The 18097-nt window shown below is 38.5% G+C and overlaps 1 protein-coding gene across 9 annotated transcripts in view; it reads left to right on the forward strand.

Annotated features, from left to right (window-relative positions):
- The window catches only part of BNC2 (basonuclin zinc finger protein 2), a 564611-nt gene extending 555782 nt beyond the window's left edge, over positions 1-8829 (forward strand). For 6 of the 9 annotated variants that reach the window (XM_060237250.1, XM_060237252.1, XM_060237249.1 and 3 more), the window contains one exon: positions 7062-8829. In XM_060237250.1, the coding sequence (XP_060093233.1) occupies positions 7062-7722 (661 nt within the window). In that variant the 3' untranslated portion in view covers positions 7723-8829. Of the gene's footprint in view, positions 1-4608; positions 4640-7061 lie in introns of all 9 variants that reach the window. The other 3 variants (XR_009555331.1, XM_060237256.1, XM_060237257.1) reach the window with 3 other exon arrangements.
- Positions 8830-18097: the final 9268 nt, after the last annotated feature.

Below are 18097 nucleotides of genomic sequence, written 5' to 3' on the forward strand. Positions count from 1 at the left end.
AAGAAGGGCAGGTCATGGCTTAATACCTTACTGAACCTTGCCACAAAGGGCAAGAGGGTTGGGCAGCAGTTTCCTGCCTTTCCTTGCTGTGGTGCAGAGGGAGAGCAGGTGATGGCTTCTCATTCTCACCACAGTACACCTCTCTGTTCTGAGGAGCCAGGAGGGCAGATGGAGACTTCCTTGCCAAAGTGGGAGGGTGGCTGCTTATTTTCATGATGCAGAGGGGAATGACAGGCATCCTGCCTCACTGTGGTATTGGGGGGGGGGGGGGGCAAAGTGGTGACTAGCTCATGGCATGGGTTGTCAGATTTTACCTAAAGAGAGAACTCTCCCAGGAAACAGGTCAACAAAATTTTGAGGAAAGCCAAAACATTTCAATAATATTTGTGATATTTCTTGTAAAGTTTTCAAGCATTTTTAGAAATAAGCATTAAAAATGACCTGTCACAGTACCAAAACAGAAACTATGTACACCATGGACAAAGCATTTATCTCTGTAATAGTGCAATCTTATACAGAGTTATGCTGGACTAAATCAACTGAAATTAACTGTTTTAGATGAGCAATTTTGCGTGGAATTGCGCTATAACTCTTGCATACATGTCCTGTAATGTTTCAGCATGTTTACTACAAGCACTTCCTTTTTGTGTATGTATCAGCATACCAATGGCAAATGTACTAAGGCCACCAGTTGTGGGCAAACTACCACAACAGACAAATTAGCTGCCACACATGACACATGTATTTAAATAACAATGGGACATGCATGGAACATTTACACAGATACTCCTTCTTTATGACTCGCATAACATCTGTCATGTCTTTCATTCACCACCACTGTCTGTCTCTTTCACTCTCACCTACACCACTCAGAACAGTTGTCTGCATTGGAGAAAAGCATTCATAATCCTAGTGGAGTTCTAAACTCTGATTTTGGTGTTAATCTAAAAATATGAAAACCACAGCATTTCACTGAGTACAATCTTTTTCATTTGCATATGATCTTGAGGAGGATTCTCCAACACGAGTGATATAGATTAAGAAATGAATGTAACAGAATCAATTCTTTTGAACTGTGGTTGCATAATGGAAATCGACTACCATGAATGAACCCATGTTCAGAAGTTATGAACAGCAGAGCTAATGCACTGCAATGAGTTCATCTTTATTATTGCATTACACCTGAATCAATTGATAAAGCAAGTTTTTTTAAAGCTAGGAATGGCACTTAATTGAATAAAAGTCAATGTAATTATATTACAAGAAGCCAGTGGTACCGCTGACAGCGGAAAAGGGACCTTGTCGACAAGAGTGCCAGAAGTTGTCCACACATTTCTGCATATCGTTTGCCTGACAGATATTAAGGGCTGGTACATAGTTTAATTAGATTACTGATAGCTTCTGCTATAAATGATAAGTGAATGGGTATGGCATCACTTTCTATTGATAGCAGAAACCAGCTGCATCCCTTAACAGATTGACATCTAGCAAACATCCACTTCTCTTGTGGTGGGTGGGCATTTTCATTCATACAATAGTAATATGTGCTACAGCCATGCTTACTTTGGCACAAAAACTAGCAATGGGTGCTGGCAGGTCATGCAAAAATTGAGGAAAGATAAAAACTAGATGCACCTGACCAATGTGGTGGCCAGTTTCAATGCTACAGCATGGAGGCTTTCTCAAATAAAAACCAGTTTGTAGCTGTGATTGGAGTGGAAAAGCCAATTGACATTATAAACTTTGGCAAGTTTTTTAGCATAATTCAGAGAATGAACCTGTAGCTTTACATTTTCCAGTGAAGCAGAACAGCAAGCAGCCATAACCATTCCCACCCATTTATTAGTCTGCCCTGTTACCACACCTTGACTCTTACTTGTTGATCAGGGAGGCACAGATGAAAGAAGTTGTGATTAAGCAGGAGAAATCACAGCTGTCCCTCTTCCTCTGAGTCAGGGATTTTAAAGCTAAATGCTTGTTCTCCAGGTTGTAATGAGACTAACATGTCAATTCAAAGTTGCTGGGCATCTTGGAGATGAGGCAGGGTACCAACATTTTTTGGCTTGCAGTGGCATGGTAAAAGTTGGCCAACCCGCTGCTGTCCCCAAAGGACTTGTCAGAACAAGCAGCTATTATGCTGCTACAATTAAACTGGCCATTGCCTCAAGGCTGGTCTGTGTGACACAATCAGGGAAGTGCATTTCATAGAAGGGTTAGTTGTCACCCATTGATCCATGAAGCTCAGTAGTGCTGTTCCACTTGTGAAATAACTTGGGCGGCACATTTGCCAACATACAAGAATGAGTGTTTCCTGTTCTTGGCTTAGCCACTTTGAGTAATTTGCCATCTGACCCTAGAGTAGGCAAGCAATAATTCTATCAAAGAGGCAGGTACATGAACATTGCATGCATCTCTTCAGAACCAGTTTATGGATGATGTGAATTTGCTTTTGTCTGGCGTCATTTTTGATTTTAAATTGTGTGGTTAGTCCAGTAACCATCAGGACAACAGATTCAGGTGAGTAGCTGTGTTGGTTTGAAGCAACAGGACAAAATTCTAGTCCAGTGGCACCTTTAAGACCGACAAAGTTTTATTTAAGGTATAATCTTTCATGCACACACACTTCTTCATATATATTGAAATGGAAGTTATCAATCCATACAGACAATTAGAAGGTTTAGCAGTAAATTAGCATACAACATAATGAACATTTTTAACAGATCAAGAATCAAATAGGAATAGCAAGCTTAGTTTATATGGTCACCATTTGTTTGGATTTAATTCCAGGAGCAGGGGTGGAGACATAGTGAAGCAAATAAATATATCAAAATTGGAGATTGATGTGTAAATGTAACCTTCTTAATTGTGGAATGCTGAGAGACTTTAACTGAGATCCTGTTGTTACACTCCATACAACTCCTCCCAAGCATGGATGTAACTAAAACACCTTTTGCTTTAAGATGGATGGTTGATTGTGCAGTGTTATGTTTCCGATGTCCCCAGATGAGAGAAATACATTCCAAGCTACCATTCCAAATCACATTACATTCTATTATTCATTGCATTCAGGGATTTTTTTTGTAGCAGGAACTCCTTTGCATAGACCCTTGCACACACCCTTGATGTAGCCAGTTCTCCTGGAGCTTACAGTAGGCCCTGTACTAAGAGCCCTGTTAAAAATTTTCATTATGCAAAGGAGTTCCTACTACAAAAAAAAAAAAAGCCCTGATTGCATTACAATGACTATTCCAATCTACCAGGGGGGTTTTGTAGAAAAAGCCTAGCAGGAACTCATTTGCATATTAGGCCACACCCCCTGACATCCCCATTGTTTTTCGCAGGGGTTTTTTCTCTAGAAAAAGCCCAGCAGGAACTAATTTGTATTAGTTATTAGCCACACACCCCTGACACCAAGCCAGCTGAAACTGTGTTCCTGTGCATTCCTGCTCAAAAAGCTCTGCAGTCTACTATTTTAAATAACAAATACAATAAAATAAAGATGTGTGGCCCTTCTTGGTGAGAATACAGCTGTAAAGACTGAATGGGATTAGCATATGTAGTGAGATAAGAAACCAATATCCCTGTTAGGTCTGAGTGTTGTAATAACTTGTAATTCAGAATTTCTCTTTCCAGTCTGTTCCTGAAGTTCCTTGCAATAAAACAGTTACTTTGACGTCACCTTTGAGGTCATGGAAGGTTGAAGTGTTCTCCTACAGGTTTCTCAGCCTTGTGATTCTTAATGTCAGATTTGTGTCCATTTATCCATTGGCCTGTCTGCCCTATTTAGAGAATGGAAAGCCATTGTTGTAACAGACTGGAAAAAGGGATATTGTTGAATTACAAGTTATAACTCTCTTATCTCATTCATCAGTATTCTCACCCAAAAGGCCATGAATGTAATGCAATTTGAAATGGTAGCTTGGAATGTATTTCTCTGGTCTGGGGACAGAGGAGACATAACACTGCACAACCACCAATCCCACCTTATAGCAAAGGATGCTGTGAGTTACCTCCATGCTTGAGAGAAGAGGGATAGAGCATAACAACAGGGTCTCAGTTAATTACTCTCAGCATCCCACAATTAAGAAGACTACATTTACACACCAATCTCCAATTTTTGATATATTTGCTTCACTGGAATTAAATCCAAACAAATGGTGACCATATAGACTAAGCCTGCTATTCCTGTTTGGTCCTTGATCTGTTAAAAATCTTCATTATGTTGTATGCTAATTTGCTTCTCATCCTCTACCTATCTGTATGTATGGATAACTCCCATTTTTAGTACATCTGAAGAAGTGCACACAGAAGCTTATACCTTGAATAAAACTGTGTTGGTCTTAAAAGTACCACTGGACTTGAATTTCATCAGGACAACAGTGTAAGTGAGATGAAGGGTGACAGAAAATGATCTTGAGGCCAAAGAATTTTTAGCCTGTATTTTATTGTTTTAAGATTCTCTTTTCTTTTTTATGTTAAGCCAGATGTGACTGGATTGGAATGTGAATTTGTTCTCTTTCTCTCTGTCTCTTTCCATCTTTTTTCTCTCTCTCTCTCTCTCTCTGTCTCTCGTGCTGTCTCCTTCTTTCTTTTGTGATCTCGATTTAGCAAAAGATTAGAAAGCTGATCTTATCACAAGGTAAGCTCAGCCTTCATAAGTGCAGTGTGGGGATATGCATAACACACTTGTGTGCTGAGATAAACAACAACAGGATAACTCTGGATATAAAAGGGCTGCAGCTCCACAGACGTATCTCTCAGTAGCTTTTCTCCACGAGAGACATTCTCCATTTGGAAGCCAGATTTTCCTTCCTTCAGTTATCAATACACTCCTTAACTGAGGTCAGTTACCTGCTTTGTATCTAAGGAGGGTAAACTGATGTTATGTTTAGTGAATATACTGGATATAACAAGGCATGCTAAATAATGCAAATAGGTATGGAATATACATTTTACATCTTTTTTCCTGCTATGAAACTGCTCCGGAGCCCAGCTGGTTGAGAGATATGCTCATAGTGAATACGCTATTTGTTCAGCCAACATCAGGGAAACTCAGTTTCATCATCTTTGTTTTGTTATACTTTGGGAGTGGTTCTAAGTAGGTTTACTGTGAAGTAAGTCCTATTTTATTCATTTGGTCTTACTCCCAGAAAAGTTATCTTAGGACTGCAACCTTAGTCCCCCTAAGTGAGGATGGGACATTGTTGCACAGAAGCACCTTTCCTTGCTAGATCAGGAATTGCCCTCACACATCTGGATCCAGATGTGCATCTGCATTACAATGCAGATTTGCACATGAGGAATCTGGTGAAGCCCCCATTTGGATTGCAGAAGGTAGATGATTGATTGTGAAGTGGTTGGGAAATCAAATCCCCCACTGCTATCTCAGACTGCAAACACATGGTTGTGCAGCACCAGCAAGTGTGCACAGAAAAAGCTGGTTTAAGTAATCTTTTTTTCTCTATTAAAATAACTGTACAAATTATTTGCTAGGAGGTACTGGACATCCGTTATATCCACATATGCAACTGACACCGATTTTACACTATGGCTTGGCTCTAATCAATAAGTTTGAGGGTTCACATTGCAATTGGAACAGAGTTCAGTGATCCGTGTTCCAATTGCTTTTGTACTAGGCTACTTCAGATCTGCATGCTGAGATAATCCCACATTCTGTTACTCATGCTTTGCAGCCCTCCTGTTAGCTTTCAGCAAAATTGTAGCTGGCAGTAAACAGATGGGCAAACAAAGCTGGGCCATTTCCAGTGAGGAAGCCTAGTGCTTCGTGATTCTTCTTGCAGGGCTGGGTGCTCAGCTTGCAAACACATAGAAATAGAAACAGTTCTGCTTGTGAAAGATCTTGTGCCTTTCTCTCCCTATATTGCAGTGCCTCAAAATTGGTTGTACAAAGTATTGTGTAAGTGGAAACACAAGTGGTGATAATTGTGACTTAGAGCCAGCATCTACTGCACTCTTGTGGTTCCACTTCCACCAGAGCTCCAGCACCAGCAGAAGTTTTGTGCTGAATTCACATAGTCTGTGCATTTAAATGGATTGTATTTGTTACATGAAGAGTATTTTTTTTAAATTTTAGTGCTCTTTTAAAATTATCATCTGCCCCAAGCCTGTGCAGAGCGGCAAGCAATGAATTAAATAAATAAATAAAACAAAGCCACGAAAGCAATCAACATTTGTGCCTCTAAGACTTGGCTCAGTGTTATACAGCACAGTAATATACATTAATCTGCTGTTAATTTTGAAAAACTGTTGAGAATAATGGAGAGCAAATTTCCTTCGTTTCTGCTATGACTTAATGTAGAATGTGCTTCTCAGTGGTTAATAGTGATGTGATGCCCCACATTTGGTTTCAACTTAAGACCTTATCTGAGCAGAACTTTTTAAGCAGATGTGTGACAGTTTTAAGCCACCAGTACCTTAGGAACTGCATGTTGAAACCTGTGGTCAACTTATCCATGATCTGCTATTGAACACCTGGTGTATGAGGCTTAGAGGCCTGTCTTATTCCATTTAAAATCCTCAGAAATAATCCATGTGAGTTTTCCCTGATAAAAGAGAGAAACAGACCAACTTAGACCTTTTGCTGTCCACAGGTATCTACAGTTCTGATCACAGACCCCAATAGTGTAGACTAATGTGTCCAACGTAATCCATTTAGTGAGGTTCATTGATCTTCCTCTGCCTTCCTAGATCTTGTGAGAGAGTATCCTTTTGGACAGAGATGCAATAATTTCTCAAAACAGCCATGTGATGTTAACAAGCCCTGCTATATATTATACAATCCAAAATGTAAGGATAGCAGTTACTTAAAAGAAAAATATGAATTTGTAGGGGGGAAGGAACAGCCATTTTCCATTATATTGTAGGAATTGAGTGTCTTAATAGGGATTATTGGATTTCCAAAAAAAGGGGCAGTAGTGTTATTATTTTGAGAAGATTGCTTATTGCTGAATTGATTTCATATGGAAGCATTATACTGTAAATGTAATCAAAATACTGTATGTTTTTCTTCTTCTCCTTTTCCCTCCCTCTTTCTTTCCCAGGCACAGCGCTAACATAAACCTGCACCGTAAACTGTTGACCAAAGAACTGGATGATATGGGACTGGAAACGTCTCAGCCCTCACTTAGCAAGGATCTCCGTGATGAATTTCTGATGAAGATCTATGGTGCCCCACATCAGATGGGGTTTGATTTAAGGGAAGATACATCCTCCCCTGCAGGTACTGAAGATTCCCATCTGAATGGGTATGGAAGGGGCATGTCAGAAGAATACATGGTGCTTGACCTGAGCACCACATCCAGCATCCAGTCTAGTGGTAGCATCCATTCCTCAAGAGACTCTGATGCAGGGAGCGATGAGGGGATTCTCCTTGATGATGTTGATGGGGCAAGTGACAGTGGGGAGTCATCACACAAAGCTGATGGCCCAGCCTTAGGAATTGGCATGGGTGCCGAAGCCCCAGGATCCCTCATGTATAACAGTGTTTCCATGAACAATGGGGGGATCATGTGTAACATTTGCCACAAAATGTACAGCAACAAGGGGACTCTCAGAGTGCATTACAAGACTGTGCACTTACGAGAAATGCACAAGTGCAAGATCCCTGGATGCAACATGATGTTTTCCTCTGTCCGCAGCCGGAATAGGCACAGTCAGAACCCAAACCTGCATAAAAACATTCCCTTCACTTCACTAGATTAGTTCAAAGATGGACGTGGCAAATGCCAGCTCTCACAGAGGGCCTTATTTCTTTGAACAGTCATTTACAGACTATTATAAATATATAAAAATATAAATATATATCTTTTTTTTCTTTTGTAAGAGAACAGAAAAACACCAGGTGCTTTTTATTTCCTTCCTTTTTTGTTAGGGATTTTCTTTTTGTGAGGGTTGGGGTAGTATCTTTAACCTGGGGTAGTATTTCCACAGGGGATGGAGGGGTGGAAACACAAACAAATTTGCATTTTAATGCCCCACTTTTGTTATGAGATATGTGGTCATCTCCAAAGAGACTGTTTCTTCTGTGACTGTTGCCTGCCATCTTAGAAAAGGAAAAACAAAAACAAATGGAAATCCCAATGAAACAAAGCACTCCAGGAACAAACAAACAAAAAAGAACAACTTCAGTTGTCTTTGTGTATTTTAAACCTTTGAAAGAACCGTCAACTACGCATGGCTGTGACACTTGTATATATAGAGCCTTGAGGGCCCTGATGTAAAACAATTGTATTGATGGTGGTTTAACTTTTTTTGTTTTTGTTTTGGGGTTTTTTTTTTACCTTTACATTTACATCCAGTTGTTAGATAAGCAGGGGAGAAATAATTTGCTGGCTAGCTCTATTCATTTATATTAGCTTCAATGCACATTTTTGTTTTTTAAAAAATGAAAACACGAGGTCTTGGTTTTTTTAACTACCTGCTAGAGATGTGTAATGAGGTGGTGCTGGCATGCTTTAGAGCACCAGGTCTGATACAGGTTTGAGGGATTGGTTGTTTTATTTTTGTCTTGTTACTATTACATAAATACAGTCATGCACTTTTTTCTTACACAATGTGGGGATGTGTAATAATATCCATGCCCTTTTTCCCCTTAAAAGTATTGCCATATGTTCAGTGTCTTATTAATTAAAAAAAAAACACTTTGTTAAAAGTGATCTGGTCAGTATGGAGCAGTGATTTCCAAACAAAATGAAAGTGTTTGTCTTAACACTAAATTGCCAACTTTGCACAAGTTTTCAGTAACCAAAATGTAATCAGCTACTATAACCATGATCCAAGATCTTGTCTGCCCAGAAAAAAAAATCTTAGGAATTTTTGGAGGAAACATGGAATACACAAAAAAATTGTTCCTCTCAAGACCCACAAAGCAGATTCATAACTCTCCTGAAAAGAAAAACAAAGCTATACAGCATGAGACAGAGAAGGCTTTTCTTCAACTGCGAAAGGATGATATTTTAGGAAATAGGTGCCTGATGCCTGGCACATCAGGCTGGCTTCTTTGCAACCCCTTCTCTCAGCAGCCATAAATGAGCCTCAAAAAGATAAACCCACAATTTAATGGACCCACATTAATGGAAGGCCATGCAACATGAACAGTTGCACTGAGCAGTAGAAACAAGCAAATCCATCCATTTTTGCTTCCCTCAGCCATGTGGACCCTTGTAGCACCATTGGTGGGACAGGCATCAGGGGCTGTTTTACCTACTTCTGCCTCCTTAATGCAGCCATCAATATTGCATGGCTTTCTATCCATGCAAGCTCTCCAATTGTGGGCATTACTATTTTGAGGCTCATAAGCAGCAGCTGGATAAAGAGAAAGAAGGCAAAAATGTTTTTTTCACCAGTGCTTTCTAGTAGCAGTGCATAGAATCCAGTCCATGGCTGCCATCAACTTACATGACCCCAAAGCTTGTCCTTGATAACATTTAGAAAAAAGCAATCTATGATACAATTCCTTCCAAAGGGTATGGAAATGCACATTGCATGCAAATATGGTCCATGTTTCTTTTTATTTCAAAAATTGACTGAGCAAGTAGGTGGGAGGGCAGCACCTATCAATTCCCTGTAATATTTCACTAGGGTCTTGATCACTTAAGAGATGGATGTAAATTCCTGAAATGAATGCGTTAGATCCTATGGAGAAGCTTGTAGAAGGAATTGGCAGACTGGATTTTTTCCACCTTTCCCTTCAGCCTTCTATATACTTCAAAAGTCTTCTATTAAGGGATGTGGACATTTTATAACCAAAATACCCAGCAGTATGAGGGCCTGTACAGAGAAGTGGGAATTGGGGAGGATTTTCCCCTCTTCTGCTTGCAAAGGACTTTTTCCACCCCTGGTGGAGAGTGGAGTGATTTTGCCTGATTCCTCTTATTTGCTGCAGGTCTTCATGCTATGGTGCTTTCTGTTTATTTGGGGCCAACTATAGAGGATTTTCAGGGCACATAGAAGACTGCTGGAATATGCCTCTACTTCTGCAAGGTCTTCCCATAGAATCCAACCCAAAGTTTATATTCTGTACTGAAGACTTGGGCCAAGCACTTTGTGCTGATGTAAACATTGTACTATTAAGATGTGTTTTTGTAGAAGCAATCAAAAGCCATTAATGGCACAAGCACTTAAATGCTTGGAAAATATGTACTATTCATTTTTGTGGGTAGCTTCCCCTCTGGACAAATCAATAACAAGGAGGAGGGACCCTGAAATAAATGTTGTTTTAGTATTTTGTACTTTCCTAACATTTTTTTCCAGACAAGAGTTACCGTAGAGTTAGGAAAGAGCACATCAGAGAGAATCAAACGATAGAGGAAGACAGGGAGAAGCTGCTCCCAAGTCTTTTTTTTTGGTTTGTTTCTAGTGTTTACACATGTTGTCTGAGCATGGCAAACCACACCGGCAGCCTCCATTACCACAGCATACTGACTGACTGATGATATTTACTTAATCTCAGCCTACAGCCAAAACTATTATGGTGTGATCATATAACACTTTTTTTAAAAAAAAGAGGACTATTTCCACCTACAGTCTAATGCTAACTCAAAGAGAATGTTTTCCTAGAACATCCCTCTTGTAACTGCAAAACCAGAAAAGCTTGATTCTTTTCAGCTTCCAAGTCTGTCATGTAACTGTCAGTAACCAAGTCACTGTTAATTTCATATTGATATTAACACTATTATCTGTTAATTTTACTTTGAGGAAATTATCTCAGATAAATAGATTCCTTCTTCTTGAGACACATTGGCACCAATCCAGCTAGGTACTTGTGACTAAATTCATTGGAAACCAGTCAGTTCTGACTCATTTAAATCCTATAGGTCTCAATGAGTAGTAGGTAAACTGAAGACTTATAATACCATCATAGTTCCCCCCTCCCAAAAAGCAGTATCTCCATGTGTATAAAAGCAAAATCATTTAAGTGTTTTATTTTAGGTCGAATGCCTTTATTTTCCAATACTGAACGAGAGTCTCAAAGTTTATCTACGCAGAATTTACATGGTTACCAATCAGTATGTCTAAAAATATGTTTACATCACAAATCTCCACCATATTTGCCAACTTGATTTTTTTCATTTGTGCTTTGTTTTTTTTCCAAAACCTTTAATTACTTTTGTTTATAAATTGAATGGAAAGATGCTTTCCTTTATGCTGCATATGTACGGTATGCTTGTGAAGGGGAACATGGAACAGTAAAGGTGTGTTCTTCCCAAACTTATGAACCTTTGTAGTGTTATCTGTACTGCACTGTCTCTTCAAAATCCCCAAGCTATTGGAAACCAAGTTAAAAGAAATACTGAAAAGGCAGAACCAACATAAAGGAAAAAAAATAGTAAATGATATCTAAGGAACAAAACAAAACACTGTTTTTGAAGTATGTATGGTATAAATAAATATCGTTTTTAATGAAAAACATATTTGAGATATATAAATAATTCTTTCCTGAATAAATCACTGTTCTGTGTTCTCATTTTACCCTTGTTTCTGCTGAAGGTCAAATGGCTTTAGTAAATGTATTGGAAAGTTAAACATCATCAAGTGGGCCTTATTCAGCAAATGAGTTGCACAGGCAACATCTGTTTGTTACTCAAAACAAAAGAGGATGATATTGTAAGGAATTGGGACTTAGAAGAAAATTGTGATGCACCAGAAGGGAAGAAAGGCATCCATTTGAGCTTTTTAAAATACCTAACTAATACAATATATAGACAGTGTGGGAAATACTCATATTTGATTAGCAGCCTAACAGCCATTGCTTCTCTCAAAAATGCTGGTTCTGTAAGTGAGTGCTAAAGCTAACTAGCTTTAAAAAATTAAGCCACAAGATGAATCCATGGAGCATTTAACCATATTCATTATACAGTATAGCTTGTGCTGCAGCTATAGGCATGAAGAAGTACAGGAAGTATTGCCAGTTCCCTGGAAGTACAATCCAATACCTGAATGTTTATTTAGTGTAACACTTGACCTGTGCATACAATTTTAGTCCCTACAACGCTCCCCTCCCCAGAAAACATCCACAGGTATAACAACTTGGGGAACATTGAGGACTGTCTCCCTTTAGAGTGTAGGTCCTAGACAGCATCCTAGTTCTTTCAAAGGTTTGTCCTCCAAGAGAGCAATCCTCTGCTGAGTCACTCAGGTCAATGGACTGAGGCTGGAGTAAATCTGTGTAAAACTGTAGTACATGTGATGTAGACGTCTACAGCCAAAGCTAACTAGCCTTAAAAAATTAAGCCACAAGATGAATCCATGGAGTATTTAACTGTATTCATTACAATAACAAGCATTGATCTAAGGTTTTTTTTTAAAAAAAAGACTAGAAATGGGTCATGGAAAAGAATGCAGGGATGTTGTTCTTCTATTTAGCCACTTTCTGTCATTGTTAGAGGGCTGGTTGATTTCTCCCATGCAGAAATGGAACAGAAAGACTTCCAATTCCAAACAAGTTTGGAAAATGTGAATAATGATGGAAAGAATCCTTTAAAATATCCAAAGAATGGTACAGATTTACCTGGAGCTGCATTTGTTCTCATCTCCGGTGATGTCATAGGCAATATCCAATCAGAGGTACATGTACTCCCAATCATGCTCTGTCATAACAAGCAATGCATTGGGTCTCTCTCAGCAGAAGTGTTGTTTGGAGGACCAGGATCTGAATCAACGGTTTCAAAAAATAACAATTGTGCATTTATGGCATGAAAAGGAATCTATCTAAAAAAAACTTTAGATTCATGAAGCTTTTTCCCCACATAACCCAAGTGCTAGTGACATTGGTTTACAACAAAGAAAACTCAAGACACACTATTGACTCTTTCTAATCCTTCAGTAGTCAAAGGAAATGCTCCATATGACCACTAAGTACTAAGAAATGTCCTGTTTTCTAATTGCAGTCATTGGACAGCAGAAGACCAATCATTTTAGCCAAGCATGTCTGTCACCATTTTTAAGCATTTCAGACTGATATTGAACCTGCCTCATTTACTATTTCGTGATGTTTGTGCAGGGACATTTTAGGACAGCACTATTCCCAGTATTTCTAATTTTATAAGTTAATGCAGGGAGAGCATCTACAGGAGAGAGATGCTTAGCCCAAGGTTTTCCTTCAAATTCTCACCCAGGCAATTTTATTCATATTGTCTGTCAACATGACTCCTAAACCTAGAAGTTAAGTTGGAGGGGATATTTTCAGGAGAAAATTGGTGGAGCACAGGAGGGACATCCTGCCTTCCGCCAACTGATTTCACTTCCCATCCCTATATGTTGATCAGGTATACATATCTGCCCTTAACAGAAGGATCTTGCTTTCATGGGCCTCACTATATCATTTTTGAAAACTATCATTGTGGGCTTCTGGACATGTCCTAACTCCCTCATGTGAAGAAGCCCAATCAGCTCAGCCATATGGCAGAAGCAACATCAGGTGGCCCAAACATAATATGGGCTCCTCTCACTTGTAATGACTCAATGAACACTGCGGCACCTTTCCCACATGAATATCCATGTAGTCATACTGGTGCCTGTGTTATTTTCTCTACACACCATTTCCACAGGTCTGTTCCATGAAAAGGAACTTAGAATATAAGGAATGATTATCTAAAACGGCACATATTTGGACACAGAAACTGAATTTTATTTTCTCTTTATTGGTTGCTTATTTTTGAACAGGAATTTTATTTTGGGAAGGGAGGTCTCATGTTCACATTATATTTGTCCTATGACAGGCATTGCAAAAAAATCACCTGTGGGAAAGAGTTGACTCCAATGGGAAGAAACTCAACAGACCCACACAGATACATATGTACTAGGTTTCCAATGTACTTGTTCCCTGAATTACTTTAATATGTTTCCTATTTTGAAATGTATATATGTAAATATTTTGTAAATATTAAAAGGGTTTAATCTCTGGTAGCAAATAACTGTAAACAAACAACACTTCATTGTATATTTATGTGATTTCATTTTTAAAGCATGTAAAAGTTATATGATAAATCAGGATTTTAAAAGCAGTTGTATATTGTTATAAAATAATTGCTGTACAGATTACATATGACTATCTTAATATAAGGTAAAGTTATCTCAAGCAAATATTTCAGTGGATCTTGGCATCTTCAACCAAATGTGAATATATCAGGTTGTGTCCAGATTGTGGATCACCATGGTCAGATTGTCAAATTTTCCCTTTTTATCCATTTTACAGATTAATAAGTATTTGTGGTGTGGATATGTTTTGGTTCTGCATACTGAAATCACTTGAAAATTGCAACTCATGTTCCCATGGAATTGTCACACCAACTAGCCTTTGCTTATGTTGTAATTTTGCTTATGCAATAATGCTCCATCTGGTAATTAAATGTGGAGAGGTTTCCCTTGCATCACTGGAAACAACCTAGCCAAACTTGATACAGATGGGTATCTGAGTTGCAATTAATATTCAGATATGAAGTATCCAGTATCCCATTAACAGTACCACTACAACAATGTTTAAGTTCAGTGGTACCTTTAAGACCAACATTTTTTTATTCAAGGTATAAACTTTCATGTGCAAGCACATGCTTTCAAATAAAAGCTTATACCCAGAATTAAACTTTGTTGGTCTTAAAGGTGACTCCGGACTCACACTGTGCTGGGTACAAGATTCAGGTGGTTATCTGTGTTGGTCTAAAGTTTTGTTGCTTTAGACCAACACAGATGCCCACCTGAATCTAGTAACCAGCACAGTTAGCGAGCCACATTCCATCTGCTTTACAATATAGTTGAAAATGCATATCTCCAGTCATTGTCTACAAAGCCAAATATATATAAGTATTTTTCAGATATAATTGGGTTTCCAAAATATATCCAGGATTTTGGAAGATGATGAAAAATGGTCCTGAAAAATCCCATAATTGTTTGGGATTAACTGAGAATATTGGGAGCTGGCATTTGCAGGCTCCCAGTACTGGTTTTTCCTCCCGTCCCCCTTTTCTGTCTTCCCAGGTCTTGGTATTGGCTTGCCAGTCTGCTTTAGGTAAGATCTGCCCGTTTCAAGTGCTTGTGTAGTTTTTAAAAGTTCATTCTTTGCTGGAGTTAGTTTGTGTGGGGTTCATGGTTTTGTATTCTTTTGGTTTTTTGCAGATTCTTCAGTTTTACATTGCAAGTCTTTATGTTTTACAGAGGTTGAGACTCTCAGGTTTTACATAGGTTCAGATTGTTCAATTTTATATTGGTTAGGCTAAGCAACAGCTTGTAATAGAATTTCTAGAGTTGGACATTCTTGGATTTCACATTTTTTGCAGTTTTTCCGCCTTCCATATGAACAGTGAAGGATAGTTGGAGGCACCTTGTTCAGGGGCCAACAGAACTGGACACATTGGTCCAATTGAATTGAAAGTTGGGGTTCAATTAATAGACAGGCGCCAGCAGCTCCTCTGCAATTTTGATGGCAGTACCTTTAAAAAAAACCAGTTCCACACCAGAAGGATTGCCCATAGAGAATAATGGAGTTGAAAAATATAAGAAACCTGAAAAAACCCTGGATCCAAATACCACACCAGTATTTGGAACCTGGGCAACTGGGAATACTGCTATATTTTTACTCCAATATATCCTGGTCAGAAAAATACTTTTGTTTTTTTGCTGCACACCCTGATTGTCTACATAAGTCCACTGTGTTCATTTGTTCACTTATTGTGGTGCATGTCTGCATTGGGAGCATAAACTAAAGCTTAAGACAATGCAACATCAACTTCATAAACGTGGCATTATCTCAGTGTGGCTGGCAAGTATGCAAACATTAGGATTGAGTTATAGGTACCTTTATTTAAATCACAGTAGTCAATTTTGTTTCCACAGAATGAATATATATTTTTAAAAAGCCATACTACCAACCTTTGGCCTCTAAAGTGGGGAGGTCAGTATGCAAAATGTGAGCATCAATTAACCTGCAGCTTGTGAAGCAGTGACATCTTGGTAACAGGCATGCATGTAATACAAGTGCTCAGTCATCAAATCATAATTTAATTGGTAAAATGTGGAAGTCACTAGTTTCCAAGCCCTGTTTTGCACTTACTCATTGCAGCATGGGAGAGGCAAAACACATTTTTCCCAGGAATCAAACACATAAAAATTGACTTTCCCCCACACAATGGTACATATTTCATGCAGACATACTGCAGACTGTACTAATACAAAGGAAATTTGCATGCTTGTTTCCTTTTAAAGCCAAATGAATTTGTTCTGCAAAATTCTCTCAGATATTACCCTTTGCAAATGATAACATTTAATGCACACCTGATATTCAGAGTCACCAATTTTTTATATATATTGATATTTGGCATCCAGTAATACAGATGCCAGTGATATAAATACCTGATTATTAATTTAAATATTTGACTTTTGATGGTGGATACATGCTTAATGAGTGTGTGTGTCATAGTATTCAGTATTTAACAGTGGCTTATCTTTCAGGTTTAGCATCTTTAACAATCAGAAGATTCCAAGAAACTCAACACTCTAGAACTTGAGGTAAACTTCAATATTCAAGATTTAGGGTAATTTTTTTTAAAATGGCCAATGTTTTAATTTCACAATTTTTGTTTCAGAATTGGTAAGAATTTACTTTGTCCCCAACAATTCCGCCCCTTGTTTTGACCTTTCTCCCACTATACCCAACTGCGGAGTATACTAAGATTGCTAGGAGAGAAATTGACAATATCAACCCCCATAGCACAGGCTCAGAACACCTTCACACAAGACTATTTCTGACATAGGTAACTTCCCATTCATGGAAACAAGGGCTCCATTTATGCATCTGAAAAAAACTGAAAATTTGTCATGATGGGCACACATGCAGTTTGTTTCATACCTACACACCTCCCTTTTGAGGTTTGTAGGTATGAAACAAACAAGAGGTAACTAAGACTTGCTTCGAACCACCTGTGTTTACACAGCTTTTCAGTCCTGGAGGCCTTAAGTAAGCTTTGGTGCAAGGGGAAGAAAGAGAACACAGGCATGACAGCTTCATTTGTGACCATTATGGCAAATCTCAAGTTGAACTACAGCCATGATAGCTGAATACAAATGGCTAACATGTGTCCAAAGGTGCACCTTGAAGGTTTTTCACTGGTGACATGCAGAGCTATAACACATGACTGGAAAATGATTGTAATGGAGCACAGGCCATTTATGAATGCAAAAGCTGTCAAATTTGGGACTGTTGTGGCACATGATGTTCTACTGAGTGTTTGTATGAATGCTACTAGTGTTTGTATGGATGTGACTGCCTCATGTCTGAAATACAAGTTCCCCTGGTCTTCAGTGTTGAAGAGGGTGGTTTGTTTTTTTAATTGTCTTGCTGCTCTGTCCCCCATCCCCTTCAACTTGACTAGAAAATGTTTGAAGAACCTCAGATCTTTTCAGTTAGCTATCAAATGCTCATGCTTACAACAGAACTATGTCTTTGAATGTGTGTGGTATTCCATTTGAGTTTTTCTGCTGATCATTTTTTTAAAAAAGATTAAATGAAAGCAAAGCATGTTCTTGCTTGCAAGCAATATTTATTTTCTTAACTTTTACATTAATGTAGATGGATTTATTTTTAGTGAAAGGTTAAAATTTCTCTTTACTATCTAAAGAATAGGCAGATGGACTAATCTTCTTAGGAGAGAAGTTGAGCGGCAAATGCCTAATAGTAGTGGATGAGTTCCTTTATTTCTGTACCATGCCACTATAGAAACATAACAGAATGGCAATGTTGCTGCTGATGTACTAGATAAGGTCAATCTAGTCCACAGTCTTCTCACAATTACCTCCCTTTCCAAAGAAGGAATGTGTTCTTTTAAAAATTTCTACACAGAATTCCATCATGTCATTTTACTTACAACTCTCTTTTTCTAAATTCACTCTATGTTCTCTATGTCTTAAACAACTTTGGCCCAGCATAACCCAGAGAATGGTCAACCTATGTCCCTTAGAAGTTTGTGTAAGTGGCAGTGATGTGTCTTATTTAGACAGGAGGGCCAAATACAGAGATGCTGCTCTGAAATGATGGTACTCCTTTCCCTTGGAAACTCATGTAAGTCAGCACCTCTTTCTAAAGCAT

Source organism: Heteronotia binoei, chromosome 4 (genome assembly GCF_032191835.1).
Source record: "Heteronotia binoei isolate CCM8104 ecotype False Entrance Well chromosome 4, APGP_CSIRO_Hbin_v1, whole genome shotgun sequence".
Lineage (NCBI taxonomy): Eukaryota > Metazoa > Chordata > Lepidosauria > Squamata > Gekkonidae > Heteronotia > Heteronotia binoei.